General features: G+C 42.3%; 1 protein-coding gene across 19 annotated transcripts in view; it reads left to right on the top strand.

Annotated features, from left to right (window-relative positions):
* DTNB (dystrobrevin beta) overlaps nucleotides 1–20076 on the top strand; it is a 214985-nt gene that overhangs the window by 32089 nt on the left and 162820 nt on the right. For 12 of the 19 annotated variants that reach the window (XM_040597624.1, XM_040597623.1, XM_040597619.1 and 9 more), the window contains 2 exons: nucleotides 8254–8414; nucleotides 16126–16231. In XM_040597624.1, the coding sequence (XP_040453558.1) occupies nucleotides 8254–8414; nucleotides 16126–16231 (267 nt within the window). The remainder of the gene's footprint in view (nucleotides 1–8253; nucleotides 8415–16125; nucleotides 16232–20076) is intronic. The other 7 variants (XM_040597622.1, XM_040597620.1, XM_040597621.1 and 4 more) reach the window with 2 other exon arrangements.

Below are 20076 nucleotides of genomic sequence, written 5' to 3'. Positions count from 1 at the left end.
CATATACCTGACATGTCTTCTGGGAAAGCTGTTAGTAATTAAGAACAGAATTAGCTGACGCATAGATAAACGAGACTTTGTTTTGGGGGGAAATGGCTTTTGTGAAGGGTTGCCTTATAAAACCACAGGAGTTTGTTAAAGGAGGCAAAAGAACCCCAAAAAGATGGACAAAGGAGTTCTGCAAATACAGACTCGGATTTCTGAAAGGCATTCAGGAAGGTCCCGTATCAAACACATTAAAGGCATTTAAAAGTTTGATGAAAGGAAGGAAAGGTTGGGGGTCTTTGCATGGCTAGAAGATTGGCTAAAAGGAACCAAAACAGCAATAAAGATGCTTCTTGTATATTGGGATTGGTGGATAGTGCTGTACCTAAGCTGTTTTTAACAGTCATAAGAGGTCTGGAAAAAATACAGTGACAGGTAACAATTTGATACAAAGTAAATCAGTGTAGTAAAAGCTAAAATAGACTGAAGAGTTATAGTATCATCTGACAATGCTGAGTAACTGAAATAAAATGGTAGGTGGAATTTGATGTGTATATATGTAAAGTGGTGCATGCTGCAGGGGTGAACTGTGATCTTAATGTGATGCACAGAAAGGTGAGCTGAGAAAGCTGTTGCTCAGATGAGAGATCTTGGAGGTAAACTTCTATGAAGATGTTGATACTCCGTTTAGTAATGGCTCAAAAATATATGAAATGTTAGAGGGGAATGATGTGAAGAACAAAGTGGAGAGGTAAAGGCACTGTATAAATCCATGGTTTCTTTGTGCTTTGAAGTGCTACTCCAAGTAACCCCCATCTGGTAGTCTGCTCTTTCCAGTTCCAATACATCTTTTCTGAGAATAACAACAGATTGGTGTTTCTTCTTTTCTGAGAATATCATCAAAGGTAGAGAAAGCCTTCTGTATGAAGAATCATAGAATGGTTTCGGTTGGAAAGACCTTTAAGATAGAGTCCAACCGTTAACCCAGCACTGCCAAGCCCACCACTAAGCCATGGCCCCGAGCGCCACATCTTTAAGTCTTTTAAACGCCCCCAGGGACAGTGACTCCCTCACCTCCTTTTGGTGAAGAAATGTTTCCCAGTTTCCAACCTAAACCTGCCCTGGTGCAACCTGAGGCCGTTCCCCCTTGTCCTGTCGCTTGTGACCTGGGAGCAGAGACCGACCCCCCTGGCTGCAGCCCCCTCCCAGGCAGCTGTAGGGAGCAATCGGGTCCCCCCCGAGCCCCCTCCTCTCGAGGCTGACCCCCCAGCCCCCCCATCAGACTGGTGCCCCAGCCCGCTGCCCAGCCCCCTGCTCGGCTCTGGACACGCTCCGGCCCCCCAGGCTCTGTCTGGGAGTGAGGGGCCAGAACGGACCCCAGGGCTCGAGGGGCGGCCGCACCGGCGCCCAGTGCAGGGGGACAGTCCCAGCCCTGCTGGCCACGCCATCCCTGACACAAGCCAGGATGCTGTTGGCCTTCTCGACCACCTGGGCACACTGCTGGCTCGTATTCAGCCAGCTGTTGACCAAATCCTGCCACCGTTTTGTGGGGAGAAGCCCTGTGTGATTGTTCTCAGGTGCTTTTGTGGTTTCAAATACATCAGTTACCTTGGATCTTTGCTGCCGCATGGACCTCCATCCCCTACCTCCCCTAAGACAGCAGACCAAAGGACCTCGCTAGCACACTGTCCTTCAAACACGGACATGCTGTCCCCAGGCTTATCTCTAGCCAGCCTGGGTTTATCCCTTTCTCCCTTCAAATCTAGTTTATAGCTCTTTCCGTGAGCCCTGCTAACTCCTGTGCAACGATCCATTTCCTCCTTTAAGACAGGTGTACCCTGTCTGTTGCCAGCAGGTCTGGTGTCATGTAGACCGACCCATGATCAAAAACTCCAAAATTCTGCTGAACAACTAGATAGAGCAGGATTCTTCAACCTGTAAAGAAAAATGGCGGTGAAAGAATAGAGGTCTATAAAACCATGAGCCATGTGTTAGTGGTGAGTAGAAAACAGCTGTTCTGCCCCTTCCAATACAAGAACTCTAAAGGACTGTAACTGAAATTAGCCGATTGAAGCAACAAAAAACAATACTACTTTAAACTTTAACAAAGCATGTTGTCGGTATCAAATATTTTAGCCACTCAATTACTCCTTGAACCAATTTCACTGAAGGCAAGTTCATCAGGAGCTGCTGAATGCAAAGATACTCTCAGCGAGTAGAGGAATATTCTGGGGAACGTGCTTGCCTGAGCCATCTGCTGTTGGGATAAACAGACTGTTGATCTGATCTGCCTCAGCTGTTCTCATATTCTTTATTTCTTCTTCTGATTGTTATGAATATGCTGTCCTGTTTTTTCCCCTTTTCTGTCTTTCCCACCTGTGTCTCTGATTACTGACCCATTTCATCACTGAAATTGTTTCCAGTTTTCTTGTTTCCCTGATTCCAGCCCTATTCCTGCACTGCCTCTGCCCTGTTCCTAAGCAGACTGTCAGCTCTGACTCGGCTGGAACGCGAGGCTTTCTGGAAATCATGGAAGTTGTAAATTGTTTTTTTCCTCATCTCATAATTTATATGAATGATAGTAACTTGGTCTCTGTACTTGCATATGTATGGGCTTACTTTTTTAAATTCTGAAAATATGAACAAATGGAGTGTTTTCCAGTCCATACAGTGTCTGGCACCACATATGACATGGGAGTTGTTCAATGTTACCACTTTGCTGTCTCTGGAAGATTATTTCCTCTAACACTGTACTCCTTGCAAAGGAGTTCCTTTATATGGTGTGCAAGGTAGGAGTTGTAAACCCAGCTTACTGCTATAAACTGTGATTTTTATTGTGGCCTTCTAAGCCCAAGAAATGCCATTTAAAAAGTCAGATTTTGTGGATTCTGCTGACTTTATTTTGGCGTTCAAGTAGATTCATTGTGAAGTAATTAGTGCTTCCTTCCATGTCATTTCTGCAAGTAAATTGCAAACAGAACTTCCAAGTAAATCAAGACTCCATCCTGCTCGTTTTAAGGGCTGGCTGACTTCTCTAGTGACTGGCTCTACCTGTGTGGTACTCCATGGCTCCCTTGCCTCACTAGCGCCTTTTTTCCTCTCATCATCTGGCTCTGATAAGCTTTCAGTTCTTACTGAAGTTCACCCTAAAAATTCATACAATAATGTATGCTAATTACTAGGTTTTACATAACAAAGTTCCTGAAAGTTAATCTGCTGTAGTTGAATTAGCCTGATTGCAGGGTTTTGATTTTGGGGAGAGGGTATTTTGTTTTTTTGGAGGAGTGGGGGTGAAAGAGGAGTTACTTGTTTTGGTCCTAATTAGTGAACCAAAGTAGTAGTAGTAGTATGTGGCTTGTTGTAGCTCATCTATTCAAAATTAACAAGCTCAGTGCATGATTTTATACAAGCTTTCTTACGTATCATTAACTTATAACAAATGTCAGGAGTTGTCACAACATCTGCTGATCTGATAGAGGTAAAGCAGCTGCAGGGCCGTGTCCACAGTCTGCCAGTGGTGAGGGTAGGTGTGCATTCCCAGTAGGAACATGCATATGCAGCCACACAGGTTAACACAGGCAGAAAATAACCATGTGAACACAAACAGCACCAATGACCTGGTTCTGTTATCCCCCCCCACCCCCTGGCTTTGCCTGATAAGGATGAAAGCCTGTTGGTGGTATAAATATGTATCTATATGCATATGCCTGTACAGTATGGATCCCTCCAGTGACCGGTCTTAGATGCTCATCTATCTGGTAGCTGTTCCTTGGAGCTTCTTGGATCCTCTGGTCTCTCAAGTATCTGTCCCAGACTTACAAGCTCTCTGATATCTAGCTCTCAAACTCTAATCACTGAATTTTCCTCTAAAAGCATCTTCGTAATCTCCTTGTAGGTGTTTGGGTGGTGTTATTAGGTCTTCTCAGTGTCTTATCTACTCCAGGCTGAGCAATTGCTGTTTCCTCAGCCTGTCTTCATGGAGTAAGTGCTCCAGCATGCTGATCAGCCTTGTAGAACCTCTGCAGAGCTCACTTTAGTTTGTCTTCCATAGTCTGTCTTTCATACTCTCAACAATTCTCTAATTCTAGGGGGGTCCCAAGACTGGATGCAGTACCTAGAAGAGGTCTAAGAAGTGTTGAGCCGAGGGGGATAATCACTTTGCTCTACTAGCTGAGCTCGTGTTCATACAGCCCAGGATGGTGTTGTCTGTCTTTGCTGCCAGAGCATGCAGCTGGCACTTGTTCAGCTTGTGACCTCAAAATCTACAAGGACTTTTCCACCAGAGCTTCTCCCCGGCCAGGATTGCTGCCAGTGTCTTCCTTCTCACGGGCAGGACATTTGTCCTTTTTGGATTTCATACTGTTCCTGCCAGCCCATTCCTCCAGCTGGTCTAGGTCCTGCTGGATGGCAGCACTTGTCCTAAAGGCTGTCTCACCTGGTCCTCCCAGTTTGGCATCATCTGCAAACTTGGCAAGAGTGCAGCCTGGCACCTCTCCCAGATCATTGATGGACATGTTGATCAGGACATGTCCCAGGACAGATTCCAGTATTAGTCCACTTGTTATTGGCCTTCACATAGTTTGACCCACTATCCACTACCCTGCAAGCCTGATCATCCAACCGGCTACTCTCCCATCTGGTTGGATACTGGAATGTGGTGGGCAAATAAAAAGTAAAAAGCCTTGCTCGAGTTGAGGTGAATGATACCTCCAAATTCAGTCATTTTATCACAGAAGACAACCGAGCTGGTCAGGTGTGATTTGGCCTCGCTAGATCCATACTGATGGGTCCCAGTCACCTTGTCTTTATGCAGGAATGTGCACCAAGAAGGTTTGCTCCATGATTTTCCTAGGAACTAAAGTGGGGCTGACTGACATGTGTTTCTTTGGATTGTCCTTTTGACCTGAATACATACATGGGATTAATGCCAAAAAAACCTGCACACACACAACAAAAGCGAGAGTCAAACCAATTCACCTCTCAATTTTATTTTCTTGGCTTTTACTGATATTAAAGCTAGTATTTAACAAATATTTTATGAATTTGTATGATAAAAAATTGACAACTTTATAGGAATTGTGAGACACAAGACATGCAGGATACCAGGATAATAAGGATGCCAGGTTTTTGTTGCTTTGTTTTTAACTTCATCGGAGAAATGGTAGAGCCTTCAGCTTAAACTGCACAAAGCATCAGGCGAATGTCTTGATTGGAGAATGCAGTCAATTTTGGCAGTTATAAGCAACTGCAAAGAGCCTTTTGAGGGAGTTGTTGAACAGGTTTAATAGATATTATGAGCTCTGTTCTTAATGTAAAAGTTCTACTGCAAGCATTTGAAAAAAAGGAAATAGAGTTGCACAAGTACCGTTTTTATATTGGCATTTCGGGGACTGAGCAGCGGGTTTTGTAGTTCTAAATTTTTTATTCTCTCTAGTTGGAAAGAAAAAGTTTATAGCATAGTAGCATTGAGCTGAAATGTTATGAGAAGTGAAGTATAATACCTTGTCGTCAGGAAATTGTTGGCACTCGCATATTGTGACCCTGAGGTGAGCTCTTGGGAAATTACACTGTTAGCCTCTGCTTTGCTTGAGGTTTTCTATTTGAGGTTAATTTGCTGCCCTTGAAAAGGGTAGATGACTGTATAATTATGTCCTACTAATCTTTCCTTTCCAATTTCACTGGTAATTTCCCATGTGGAAGTTCGCCACTAAGTGAGTTGAGCTTTGACTATAAACCCACTTCTCTATGACTGCAAGATATAGGTTAGTGGAGTTTGGTGGGGTTTTTTGTTGGTGTGTTTTGTGGTTTGTTTTTTTTTTTTTTTACCCTTGATATATCCTGTTCATTTTATCTCATTTTCAATTTATTTCCATAGCTTTAATTACTTTCTCTTCAAAATCATTTAAATCTGGTGAACTGTTCAGTTCAGATTAATATGCCCAGAAGATTTCTGTCCTTTTTTAAATACAAGTGCTGTTATATTACAGTCATGTTCTACTAGTCCCACCTTGACAGATCTATTACTAGACTTTCAGGTTTTGTGCCATGTGCCAGTTCTGGAGTGATTCTGATCTAGAATGGATTAGGATTCTGGAAGTTTGGCGCTCTAATTAGTTTTATTGTTTCCATAGTTTTCATTTGTGTGCATTTTGATTCTGACTTTTCTTTCACATTTAATTTTCAGATTAAATATAATTTTTCTGCTTGTCGTAATTTTCTGAAATACATCATTCCTCCAACCCCCCATTTCTCTTTTTGTTTTTTTTTTTTCTTTTTTTTTTTTCTCTTTTCCACCATTACTCCTAATATGGTTTATAAGATTATTCAACAAGAGTTTCAGAGCTTCAAACTTGTCTGTTCAGCCAGTGATGGCTTTATTACCCTTAACTCAGATATCGTAGGCTTCTTCATAAGCTCGTTCATTCAGGAGGCTGGTATAATTTCTCTAGTTTACTAGAAATATGCCTTTCTGAAATAGTCTTATTTTAACGGTCGTAGTTTTGATCACTTAAGGTTATTTTCTGTCAACATATCCTTTTTGATGTTTAATTGCTGGTGGTGTCTTAAACAACCTCATAGATGATTCTGTGTTAGTGAAGAATTCTGGTCTCTGTCACATCTTGGAAAATTCTAGGTCTTACTAACATTAGTGCTCTTATTAGAGAAATCTTCCTTTATAGAGTAATCTGACTCTGCAAGTATATCAGAGACCTAGTTTTGCTGTTCGAGAGATTTGTTTTTTCCAAAGAGGTTTTTGATCTCAGGACAGTTCTTGCTTTTTCTGTGTGCAGCTGTCCCTAATATTTTATATGACATCATTTTCTTATAATGCTATCTACACATCTCTCATATTTTTTTACCTTTTCTGAGACTTGAGAGCTGGGAGCTTTGGGTTGGTCATGTGGAACGGCTGGAGGAGTTGAGCTTTGTGCAGTAAGGGGGTAGAGGGACTCCAGAGCAGGAGGCTCAGGAGACATCCTTCCTGGCACAGAGCTGCTGGAGCGGGGCCAAAGGAGGCCAGGGAGATGCTCAGGGGCTGGAGCAGCTCTGCTGTGGGGACAGGCTGGGAGAGCTGGGGTGGCTCAGCCTGGGGAGGAGAAGGCTGCGGGGAGACCTTAGAGCACCTGCCAGTGCCTAAAGGGGCCGGCAAGAAAGCTGGGGAGGGGCTTTGGGCAAGGGCAGGTGGCGATGGCACACGGGGGAATGGCTTTACCTGAGAGAGGGGAGATGGAGATGAGAGATGAGGAAGAAATTCTTCCCTGTGAGGGCGGCGAGGCGCTGGCCCAGGCTGCCCAGAGCAGCTGTGGGTGCCCCATCCCTGGCAGGGCTCAAGGCCAGGCTGGATGGGGCTGGGGGCAGCCTGGGCTGGGGGGAGGGGGCCCTGCCCATGGCGGGGGTTGGTGGGACTTAATGGGCCCTTAATGTCCATTCCCACTTAAAACATTCTGTGATATCATCCACGTACCCACAGCTGGGTATTTTACATTGGGAGTGAAATTCCATGCAAAACTACCCTCTTCCCTGCCACTGCCTGGGACCACCCTCCCTCCCTTTCCTTTTCCGTAGATACACAAGATTGCTGAACATCTTGCTTGATCTTCTTTTTGGTTTTGGAAACATCTTTAGCCCCACGTAGCTAAATAAAAAGCATACCTCATCTCATTGCAAGTGAAAGTTCCTTTTCTAGCTCTTCAGTGTACACGGAATCTCTAATAAAAAATTAGATCAGATTTCTTCTTCCCCATCCACTCAGCTGCACGGCTGGTGAGTTTTAGCCTTGGTGATGGAGGGTGTTGCACCCCAGTTTCTGACTGCTCTCTTCTAATGCTGTGTTATTTAAATTTAACATGCCATTGACGTGCACCAGATTTACCAGGAGTTTTGCCAGTTTTGACTTTGTGATTCTTATAACTTTTTTAATTCTAGGAGATTTCTCAGAGGATTTTATGTAGGTTTATTTTGAAGGCATAAACTTGAAGATGTAATGTTCTCTAAGTTTTATAACGGCTCCTAGCTTCTGCTTTCTTGCTGTTAATGCACTGGCAGAATCTTTTTTCAAGACTGGATGAGATGGGATAGAGGAAACAGGAAGATTTATATTGTGGCATGTTCAAATACATTCATTTATAAATTATATCTTGATAGCAAGCGGTAAGAAATTGTCAGAATAAAACAAAAAACTTTCTTGCAGTTGAAATGGATTGAAATAATATTTTTTCTGTAGTAAGCATGTATTTACTGTAGGGTTTTTATTATATTTTCTTACAGATATTTTCTCTCAAATATCAGATTCAAATGGACTTATGATATTTACAAAGTTTGATCAGTTTTTGAAAGAAGTTCTAAAACTTCCAACAGCTGTGTTTGAGGGGCCTTCTTTTGGATACACAGAGCATTCTGTACGGACCTGTTTCCCACAACAAGTAAGAGTTAAACAAAACAGGATTTTTCTGTTGCTTTCTGTTAATCTAGTGCTTTCTTCTGAAGTCCACTGGCTGTGGTGGTTGTAGTTTGTGTGGAGTTTGGAGGGGAGGGGGTTTGGTAATATACACTGTATAACCTAAGCAGTTTTAAGACAGTCTAAATAATTTAAAATAGCATGTCTAGGTTTTAGGCGGCTAAAGGATTTTGCGCAGTTTTAGTTTGTTTGCCTCCTTGAAGGGACACTTCAGTTCCCCATCAGAAGAATAGCAAGGATGACCTATTTATTTTCTAAAACATGAAACACAGTGGTTTTACTGTTTTCCCTTGATTATTTTTTTAAAGTGCTCTCGTGTTAAAAATATTAGTTTCAACAGACCACTTGCTAGTTTGTTGGGGCTGTATAAAATAAATACATTGTGTACACATAGTTTATTTTTAAATCAGTTTCACTGTTGTGCTTATTGATATAGCGGGGGTTTTTTCCAAAATATTTCCATTACATGTAATGTTTGGATTAGATGTTGTCATAATAATCTTAAAAGAGCTTTTTATTTCTTTATAGTTTTACTTGTAATTTAATTGTTCCAAGAATTTGTTTCTAATTTGAGATAATGTAAATAGTGTAAATAATCCTTAAATCAATTTTAAACATGAACCTAGATAATCTTAGGCCTAAAAGTAAATGTTTAGGTCCTGGTCATGATTATGTTCCAGAAGATCTGTTTCTGAAGTATTTAGATTTAGAATTTATAGTCTCTTTTGCTAAACTGTAGTTAATTAGCAATTAGTGTATTTGAAACAACAACACAGTAGGAAACAGCCTTTGATTTAGGAAACAGTGAGGGCTCCAGCTCATCTGTGAGTTAGAGGACAGAGTTTTATTTTACTAATAGTGTAATAAATATTTTGCTCTGTTTCCATACTGGCTGAGGTGTTTCTGGGCCATACATGCTCCCACAGACGTGCCACCTTTCTGGTATGTCAGTGCAAGCCATCTACACACGTAGGGAAACTGATCCGACCAAACCAAGTTTCATGTCAGTGGCGGAGCTGCTGGGTATAAAACCTCAACCTCACGATGGAGCTACAGAAGTCAGACTAATTGGATTCTAAGCTCTACATGCTCTTTCCATTGTCTGCAAAGGGAACAGGGATGGGGTTTTCATTTTCTTCGGAAGCCTACGCTCTGGAAGTGACAGGTTTCTCTCTTAATCATAAAGAGATGCTAGTGTAGCCAGCTAGACTTTGACAGTTGGCTGAGATTTCTAAGGTACTTCATGCAAATCTTACCATGGTAGCCAAGTGAGGTATATTGACTACCCTTGAACGTGAGCCAGCAGTGTGCCCAGGTTGCCAAAGAAGGCCAGTGGCATTCTGGCTTGTCAGCGACATCGTGGCCAGCGGGGCTGAGCACCGGTGCGGCCGCCCCTCAAGCCCTGGGGTCCGTTCTGGCCTCTCACTCCCAGACAGAGCTTGGGGGGCCGGAGCGTGTCCAGAGCCGGGCAGGGGGCTGGGGCAGGGGCTGGGGGGTCAGCCTGGAGAGGAGGGGGCTCAGGGGGGACCCGATTGCTCCCTACAGCTGCCTGGGAGGGGGCTGCAGCCAGGGGGGTCGGTCTCTGCTCCCAGGTCACAAGCGACAGGACAAGGGGGAACGGCCTCAGGCTGCACCAGGGCAGGTTTAGGTTGGAGACTGGGAAACATTTCTTCACCGAAAGGGTGTCCAGCACTGGGACAGGCTGCCCAGGGAGGGGGGGAGGCACCGTCCCTGGGGGTGTTTAAAAGACTTAAAGATGTGGCGCTCGGGGCCGTGGTTTAGCGGCGGGCTTGGCAGTGCTGGGTTAACGGTTGGACTCGATGATTTTAAAGGTCTCTTCCAACCTAAATGAATCTGTGATTTGCATGTGGCTTGCCTGCAGCATGTCTTAGCACTCTTTGACTGGCTCCCATGAACAATAAAGCTAATTCTTCATATTGATTCACTTTTAGAAATTCCTTTGCTCCAATTTTATTCAGCAAAACAAAATCCCTAGTGTAAGGCAAGGTTTGCAGACAGTGGTAATGTTTTTTTAATTAATCCAGATATATGCTGTACCCTATGACAGTTCTTTCATTTATTTGGAACATTGAAACAAACAGGTCCTGGGAAGTAGATGGATAATCTGTCTTAGATTTAATTCCATTTTCTTAGGCCTCCCGGATCTGAAAATAAGCTTCCCAGAGGTACTTGTGTGATATTCTCCTTTTACAGCCTATCATTTTGCAAAAATTCTTTCCAGATGGCATTGGTAAAGCTGTGGGGTTTCAGACTTCGACATTTACATGACTGATGTATAAGCTACATTTACACTGGTTAGCTGAGCAGTGCCTTGAGCTGTTCTGTGGTCCTAAGGCCAACTGGAACGGTCTGACCACATCTATGCTATTAAACTCTCTTATTCCCTCAAGCAGGGTGGTTAGATGGAAACTGTTTATTAAAAATGGTTCCTAGCTGATACTAACAGCTGATCTGAATGCTGGAATCATTTGGGAGACTGAGTGGTTAAACCAGGCACAGGTTTAATAAAATAAAAGCATGCATGATTGATGTCTAGCGCCAGTGACATTCCCTAGCGTTTAAGTAAAACTACCATGAGACAAATCCTTCCTGGCCAGCTGTGGTTCCTGGCTACCCATGGAGATCATGGTTCTGGGAGCCACTTCTTTCAGGTGCCAAAGGCCAATAATTTACTGCTCTCTGAGTGGTGAAAGGGCAGATGGGCAAAAAAAGTGTCAGTAATTGTTATACACTCTACAACTCTCTTTCATTTCTTGGGTCACAGATGGAATAATTCAAACTTGTTGCCCACACAAAATGGAGTTTATTGGGATGCTTTTGGCAAGCACTGCATTCTTTGTGATGGCTTCCAGATGTATGAAGAGCTTCCAGTAATAGTTTAGTATTCTAGGTCAAGTGGGGGCTTCCGCAGATGTAAGATGTCATGTCATAATTTTCTTAAGACTTTGTTCACTTGGCTACAGCCAGTCTGTCAGAGATGTTGTATCACCATGACATTCCCTGCCTTAGTCGGAAACTTTCTGTATTGATAGCACAGCCTGTCCTGTCGCTGCAGAGGCATGTCCACTTCATCTCTCATTTACAGAACAGTTTAATTGCAGTGTTTCTCCTGAGCTGTGGAGTTCACTTCAGTGACTTGGGAGCCAGGAGCTTGGCTTCGGTACAGTCAAACTGCTGGTTATTCTGTTGAAGCTCAGCAGCATGAGTGATGGAGTCAGGCGTAGACAGGCACTGTGCATGCCTTACGTGAAAGCTTTGCTAAAGCGTTGGTTGGCTTGGGCTTCATGGATGATGTGGCTGACAGCTGAACTGGCTGCACGCACTTAATGGTGTCAGAAGGATGGTCAGGACATACAGTCTTATCAACGCGAGTAGTAAGGAGTTATTTATTAAGGACAGGATGGTCTTCTGTATAAAGGATGACGTAAGCATACTCTGATAGAGTTGCAGTTTGAACACAAGACACAAGACAGGTACAGGTGGGGCCTAATAGGCAGCTGCTTAGCTCAGTATAACTTGTTTTGATCACTGCAGAGTTAAAAACGCGTATCTTTGTGTTGGCTCAGAGGACGTGGTTTTGCGCCAGTATTTTGTGGGGAGATACGTGCATTAACATCTTGTTGGAACAAGCATGTTGGCAGTGTAACAATAAAACTGGCTGGTTTTGCTATTGAAGCAAGCCTATGGTATTTTTTTAAATATAAGAATACCATGCCCATGCACCCACCTGCAATATCTGAGACTACAGAGCTATTAAGACAAGTAGGTATGTTAACAGCAATGGTAAAAACAATTATTAAGATGGGATAGAGAGTAAGCAGGTGATTACAGAGAGTATCTGTGCAGAAATGCATTTGTTCTCCTGGGGAGCATTTGACCCTTGTGACTGGTTGTGCCTTCACATTTACTAATTTTCAGTTTATATTCTTGGAGGTTGGAACCTTGCTGGCAGATTATTTGACTGTTGCTGCATCACAAATTGTGGCTTTTGAGTGATGTTTTTGTGGTTACTCCATGGTTGGGTTCTGAAGCCAGTAGGAAATACTAGACCAGCTACAAGAAAGGGCTTTATCTAGGCTACTTCTCTGACACATTCATAATTTCCAGGAGATGACTGCTGTTTGCTTTCCTGTCAACTCAGCCATTTCCGAGAATGCCTATACCCAGACAGACAAGATCAAGCAGTGATAAAGCTGTGTGATTCTTTTTGGTCAATAGGTCGCAAAATATTCTACCTGTAGCTGTGAAAAAACCCAGACCCCTGTGTCCCTACTGCCTCTTGTGAATTACGTGGAAGTTACATCACTCCATATACAGGTTTTGACAACTCATAAGGTTCTCGTTGCTTAAAGGAAACCATTTATTTTTTTTTTTTCTTTGAGGAACATCCTTGTCTATAGCAGAAAGAAACTCTCCAGCTAGGTTTAGATGGTTCTGCCACTGTGCTTATCACATATCACTGTCTAATTGTAGAGTCATAGAATCGTAGAATGGTTTGGGTTGGAAGGGACCTCTGAAGATCATCTAGTCCAACCCACTTGTGGTGGGCAGGGACATCTTTTATTAGATCAAGCTTCTCAAAGACCCATTCAACCTGACTGTGAACACTTAATGGGGCATCCACAATGTCTCTGTGCAAACTGTGCCAGTGTCTCATCACCCTCGTTAAAAAAAAATTTCTTCCTTGTCTAGTCTAGACTTACCCTCTTGCAGTTGAAAACCATTGCCCTTTGTCCTGTCACTACAGGCCCTGGTACGAAGTCTTCCTCTGTCTTTCTTTTAAGCCCCCTTTATATATTGAAAGGCTGCAATAAGATCTCCCTGGAGCCTTCTCTTCTCCAGGCTGAACCCCAGCCTTCTCCTTAAGAAAAGCCTATTTCAGCCCTCTGACAATTTTTGTGGCCCTCTTCTAGATCTGCTCCAACAGGTCCATGTCTGTCTTGTGCCATGGGCCCCAGAGCTGGACATTTTACTCCAGGTGGAATCTCAGGAGAGTAGAGGGGGAGAATCCCCTCCCTCGATATGTTGGCCTCGCTGCTTTTGATGCAGCCCAGGGTGCAGTTGGCTTTCTGGGCTGTGTGTGTGCATTGCTGGCTTGTGTCCAATTTTTCATCCACCAGTACCCGCAAGTTGTCCTCGGCAGGGCTGCTCTCCATCCTTTCGTCCTTCAGCCTGTATTGATATTGGGGATTGCTCTGACCCAGGTGCACCTGATGTTGTTGAACTTTGAGGTTCACGCTAGCCCACCCCTTGAGCCTGCCAAGGTCCCTCTGGATGGCATCCTTCCCCTCCAGTGAATCAACTGCACCACTGGGCTTGTTGTAATCTGGAAACTTGCTGAGGGTGCACACAATCCCTCTATGTCATTGATGAAGATATTAAATAGTATTGGTCCCAGTACAGACCCTTGAGGGACACTGCTCGTTACTGGTTTCAACTTGGACATTGAGCCATTTAGCATAACTCTTTAGATGCAACCAGCCAGCCAATTCCTTATCTATCTGAGTCCATCCATCAAACCCCTATCTCTCCAATTTAGTGGCCAGAACATTGTCATAGACCATCTCAAAGGCCTTACAGAAGTCCAGGTACATGCCATCTGTATCTCCTCTCTTGTCCACCGATGGTCACATCATAGAAGACCACTAGATTAGTTAGGCGGGAGTTTCACTTCATGAAGCTGTGCTGGCTGCCTCAAATCACCTCCCTGTCTTCTGTATGCTTCAGTGTGTTTTCCAGGAGGATCTGCCCCATGATCTTAACAGGCATGGAGGTGAGGCTGGCTGGTAGTTCCTAGTGTCCTCCTTTTTACCCTTTTAAAAAATTGCCATGATGTCTAATGGATCCTGAGTCTTGTCTCCAGAAAACTTGTCTGTCTGTGAGCAGTACTTATTTGGACTAACCTTCACGTTCTTGGATGTGAAACAGTATGAGAGATGAGAGCCAAGGCAAGATTGGGAACCTTAGAGGCATTTTTATGAAGTCGTACAGTAACTATACAAGCAACTAGGTAATTATGTTAAGATTTGAAACACAAAATCTGCGCATCAATTACAGATGCCGCTGCCATTTAATATCATTAGCACAACGGTTCCTGTTACACAAGCAGCCCTTTCTGATCTCAGATATCACACACCACCCTCGGTTAATTCCCAGTTAATAACTGTGGTTCTCCTTCTAGCAGAAGGCTTTGTTTGGCATATTTACAGCGTTTCATGGCCTTATAAAATGTGTATTTGTTAAAAAGAAATTTGATTTCTTCACCCAGGAGGAGAAGGCAGGTTGACCAAGTGTAGCTATTAATAGCCTGAAGGATGACTTGGCCTTGAGGAGGAGGGAGGGCTGGGATTGCCAGGCAGGATCCAGGCGTGCGTTCTTGTCCAGGTAGTGAGTGCGTCTGGTGTTGTGTCTGGCAAAGGGAATTCTTGGACTCTCTTGTAGCAGCAGTTAACTGTTCAGGAAAAGCTTTTAATTTATTAAGCAGAGAGACTGGAACAAGGACACCTTATAAAAGTTGGAAGAAGTAAGATTAAATATTTCTTAGAATTTTCCTTAATGGTAACTGTGATAGATAATAATAATTCTAAATTATCTTTCCAGGATAGTTAGTTGCAGAGGTATTAGGTGCCTGTAATCATGAAAATATTGATGTTTAAATATAAACCTTCTCATTAATTAGAACAAAACAAACTCCAAACAAAAAACACCTTAATTTGTGGCATGCTAGTTGCAAGTGAAAGCTACAATTAGTTTCACAGCTGCTGGAAAACCAGACTGGCTTTTCCTCTAGCTCTGCTTACCCTCCCTGTTGTGGATGCTTTTTAGCGTAACACTGCCATATGCCAAGGTGAGAAAAAAGTGCCATCAGACCAGCTGGTCTTCTGCCTACGAGAAGTTCTTAAGCATCCAGCTTATTGTATGCAAAAGCCAACCTAGTCTTTCTTTGTATCCATAATATGCGTAGCTGTTTTTCTTACCGGTTGTTTCCATCTGTTTGTATTTGCAGCACATATTTTCTCTTGCTCACTTGAATTTGAAACCTCAGAAAATACTACTCTTAACGTGCCTGACTTCCTTCTAATGATTTCATTTCAGTTTTGTTTTTCATACAATCGTTTAGGTTGGAAAAGACCTTTGAGATCATCAAGTCCAACTGTTAATTGACAGTTGTGTAAAACCTTAGCCTGGTTCTCCCCATGCCTCTTTTTTTTTTTTTAATTTTACCTTTTTAAAGAGTCATTTACTGTATGGATCATGTATGAATATTAGTGGTAATTACATATGTCTACTTTTTTCATTGCTGTCTGTATGTTTGAAATGCTGTTTTCTACATTGTTAAATGACCTCCACTCACATTTGCTGTATTCCTCTTCAAAATAAGAACCTTTCACTGTGACTCAGGAACCAATCCTGACTGACTAGTCCTCCGTTCCTTGGGGTTTTCTGTTCATCTGTTTATCATTTATTTTTGTATGATTATATCGTGTCTATACTAATAACTTCATTGTGGTGTTACTATTTGTCTAATACAGATTGAAACTCCATGAGCAAAGTAGTTGTGTCCTGTTAGAAGTTGAGTCATAGATTTTAAGGCTGAAGTAGATTTTGGTATATAGAATTGATGTTTTTCTTATTAAGTTCTATTTGTCTTTTCTTTGCAGAAAAAGATCATGCTAAACATGTTTTTAGACACGTTGATGGCTGATCCACCTCCTCAGTGCCTTGTGTGGCTGCCTCTCATGCACAGACTTGCCCATGTTGAAAATGGTAAATGGAATATTTTCTTGTTTGAAACATCTGGTTGGAGCAAGGTTTCTGTTCCACATATGTAAATATGCTGTTCATTCTCACGTAATGAAGCGCTTAATGCCTTCATCGTTCCACTGTAACGGACTTAATCTCAGAGCATTTAAGCCCAGACTTTTGTTGCAGTGAAAGTGTTCTGTGCTTCTGGGATGAAGATGTTCTTTTTGAAATCATCAGCAACAATGCAAAACAAGATCGGTTTTAGAGTTCTAGTACCACTAGTAGTGGAAGATGAAAAAAAAACCCCACAACACAGCAGAAAAACTATATTCTCTATATGTTCTTGTTTGTTCTGGAGCTTTTAAAAAAAACTTCACTTGAACCATGCTTTAACATATGCTTTCAAGCGCTATCTCCCAAAGATTTTGGTACCCGCTCAAATGCCTGCCTTGAATAGTATTTGAGCACGATTCACTTCAGTGCTCACTGTGGGAGGTAAATGCTGAGCTCCTCTCACTTCCAGACCTCTTCTTAGCTAAAATTTCCTGTGTTTACTGCCTATGGAAAGTATTTAAGGAGCAATAAAGGATGGAAAACTGAAGTTTAACAGTGAGAAAGTGTGATGAAAGAATCATCTGGCTGAGAGGGCTTTATGGAGTTCAGGGAAGCAAAAAGATTTCCTGCAGAAGGTTGTGCAATTGTATTGAAACTATTGCTGTGTTTAGTGGCCAAAAAGGTGGTGTGTTTAACTTCTTGTACAGTTGTACGCAGTATATGCGTATAATGTTTTGTATGTGAATTCTAGAAAAAAACCCGCTTTTTTCCTTCACCCCTAAACTAAACTTCATCTTTTGTTTCCTTCCCCACAGAGTAGTCATGTTATCACCCTTCAAAAGCCCTGCCCTACTAGCTGTTATCTTTTCTTCTGCTTATTGCCTTTCTAGTCATTTCAGAGGTCCCTTCCATCCTCAGCTGTTCAGTGCTTTTTGTGATTCTAGGTATGATTGAAATGAAAATCCCACTGAATCATTCCCTGAAGTTCTCCTCTTCCACCATGAGCCTGTAAACAATGTCTACTTGATAAAAATGGACTCACTCCATAAAGATCCATCCTTTGTGTCTTTACTATCTTGAACACTTTTCCCCGTAGTATCTGTTTAGTAGTGATCTTGTTCTGGAGTTAGTTAATATCCCCTGCAAGTTAGTTTTCTCTGGATTGCACCTTGTCAGTGTGGTACTTTTCTTTCCTAACCTTTCCCCACAACCAGATGCTTGTCATCTTCACAGCTTGTAGGTATTCTCATTAATTACTGTGACAATCACTGCTGAGTTACTGCAGAGGCACTTGAACACCTCAGATGGCACCTTTAAAAAAAAAAATCCTGCAGTTTCCTTGGTTGTCTTCAACGCTGATACAAGCAAGAGGCAATTAAGCTCTGAACCGAACTTGTTTTATTGACAAAATAGCATTTAGAGGTAAAAAATCACATCTCTTTTCTCTCAAGGCATCAGATAAACCCCATGGATTGCATGTATTGATCTAAACAAATAGCTTGGCATGTTATTTCTCAATTTGCATGATAATAGGCAGCATAATCACAATATGCTTTTGTGCAGGCGTTCTAATCTGGTTTGTTACGCTTTTGTAGAAAGAGGGTCCTTGGTAAATGCAAGTGGAAGGAGTCTTCAGGCTATGTTTTCTCCCTCTCTCATATATAGCAAAGGGAGAATATAGGAAAGAATGTCTAGCTTTTAAACTTGTCACTGCTGTTACCTTAAGCTTATATTAACATTTGTAGAAATACTTTGCTAGCTCGTAGACTCTCTAGGGTAAGGATTGTATCTTGCCTGATACACAACACTTAAAAAAACCCGACAAATGTGTGCAGTAGGGAGAAAGCAGTTCCTGTTTAGGAGTTCCCAATTAAAAAGTGTTCCATAACTTTTTTTTTTTAAACTGTGTCAAGTAATTCTTTGGTCAGGTATTATAACTCAAGCTTTGACCACCTTCTGTGACAAATCTTTAACTTTCCCAAAAAGATCAAAATAACTTCAGTAATTTCTGAATGGGATTGAGAATTTCTGACTTTCCTAAAATAACAAAATTTTTATTTAGCAGCTGCTGAGCAGCCTCAGCTGGGATAAATCTTTTACTTTTCACAAGGGAAGACAGAGGCTCACAATGGAGTTAATTTTTGGCTTCCCTTTGAAAAAACAGGAAAGAAAATTTAAAAAAGCTTAAAAATCTACAGAACTGTGATGATGCCATTTTTCTTTTTGGCTTTTTCACATTTCTTGAAAGGAGGAAGGTGGTTTCCTAGGAGGATGCGCCAGTCATGCTGGTGTTTTGACAGGGATTCTGATGTGCACGGACCATCTTTAAACTCCCCTCTAACAACATGATTCCCCTCACGGGAGGTCGAGTGGAGGCTGGTTGAGGCCAGGCTCTGTCGTTGCAGAGCTCTGGCACCTCTCGGTGCTCTGTGTCCCATCTCCAGCACCTTTCCCTTTCTTCCCCTCCTCCCTTCCAGATGGGCAGGTCAGTGGCTGAGCAGTGTTTTCAGTGTCTGGGTGGGTTGCGTTGCCATTTCTATGCCTTTCCTGAAGCAGAATTACCTTATTTTCACACTTTTCTTTCTCTCTGTGCTTCCCCAGGCTTCTGTGAATTCTGGTTTCCATTAAGAAATATAAGTTTACAGGCAGACTCAGAATTATTTCAGAATTATCCTGATGGTGGTAAAGGAGTTCCAGTGACAGAAACTTGTGCTTTTGAGTCGGTCTGGCCTTTGCTGCTCCGAGTGTGTCACTGACATCCATCAAGAAACTACTCTTCCTTTCTTCCTTATTGTGGTTTTGAGTCAATGTTTTCATGATTACTCAGGAGCCAAAATTTTTTCCATTTTTGCTTTAGGGAATCTTGGCATTTTCATGGAGCTCTGCATTGTCCTTGTGTTGTCAGTAGGTAAGGAAAAGGCTTAATAAGAAAAATGTAGCGTTAAAATCTTCTGTACTAGCAATAGGTAATTGCCTGCACTGCCTGAGTTGTAAGTTGTCATTATGGAAGGCTCTTCTGATTGGGTTTTAAGGGCAAGAGTTCACAGTTTTAAATTATTTAGATTCTCCAGATGATTGCTTTAAAGAAAGGGAAAGGAAGCTACCAGCTGCTGTAGATAGCATTATAATTAGGAAGACTTATCCCCCTCTAAGAGGCACAGCATCACTTGCATACACTAGTGATAGCAAACATCTGAAAGCACATTTCAAAAATACTCCTCTGCAAAGATTTTTCAGTCCATGCTGCTCTGGTGTGTTTGTTCCTGTCTGTGATAACTTGGGTAAGGGTAATGATTTGATTAGCATTTTTACAGTGTAGGGAAATGTTAAGCTGCTACTCAGCAGAGTCTTTGCACAACTCAGGCTGGGACTTGTGATACACTTGTGTTTTTCCATGCCCTGCTTAGAGCCATCATCTGACTTGACACCTTGGAGTGTGTACCACTGGTGGTATTCTGTGAGTTTTTACACCCATTGTTTCTTTCTGGATACAAAATCTGTATTACATTTCAGTCTTACTCTGGTTTGCTGGTCCCTAAGCTTTCCAGTGGAATGTAGATAATTTTAAACAGTTCTGCTGTATTGCACGTGCCAGATTGTTTCTGTTCATCATAACCTGCGGATGTAACCCATCAGTAATCCTGCTGAAGTGATCCACCAGATCCACATGTCCCATAGACCACAGGTTATAAACCAGCGTTCCACTGCACTGAATGGAGCGGAATGTGTTTAGTCCCAGAGACTAGCTTTTGTTTAGAGATTTAGCAGCAGGACCAGAAAGTATTTGGATGTATCCACAACTGTTAATTTAG

This window comes from Falco naumanni, chromosome 6 (genome assembly GCF_017639655.2).
Source record: "Falco naumanni isolate bFalNau1 chromosome 6, bFalNau1.pat, whole genome shotgun sequence".
Taxonomy (NCBI): Eukaryota; Metazoa; Chordata; class Aves; order Falconiformes; family Falconidae; genus Falco; species Falco naumanni.
The sequence above is the reverse complement of the archived record's forward strand: the minus strand, read 5'-3'. Positions and strand labels throughout refer to the sequence as shown.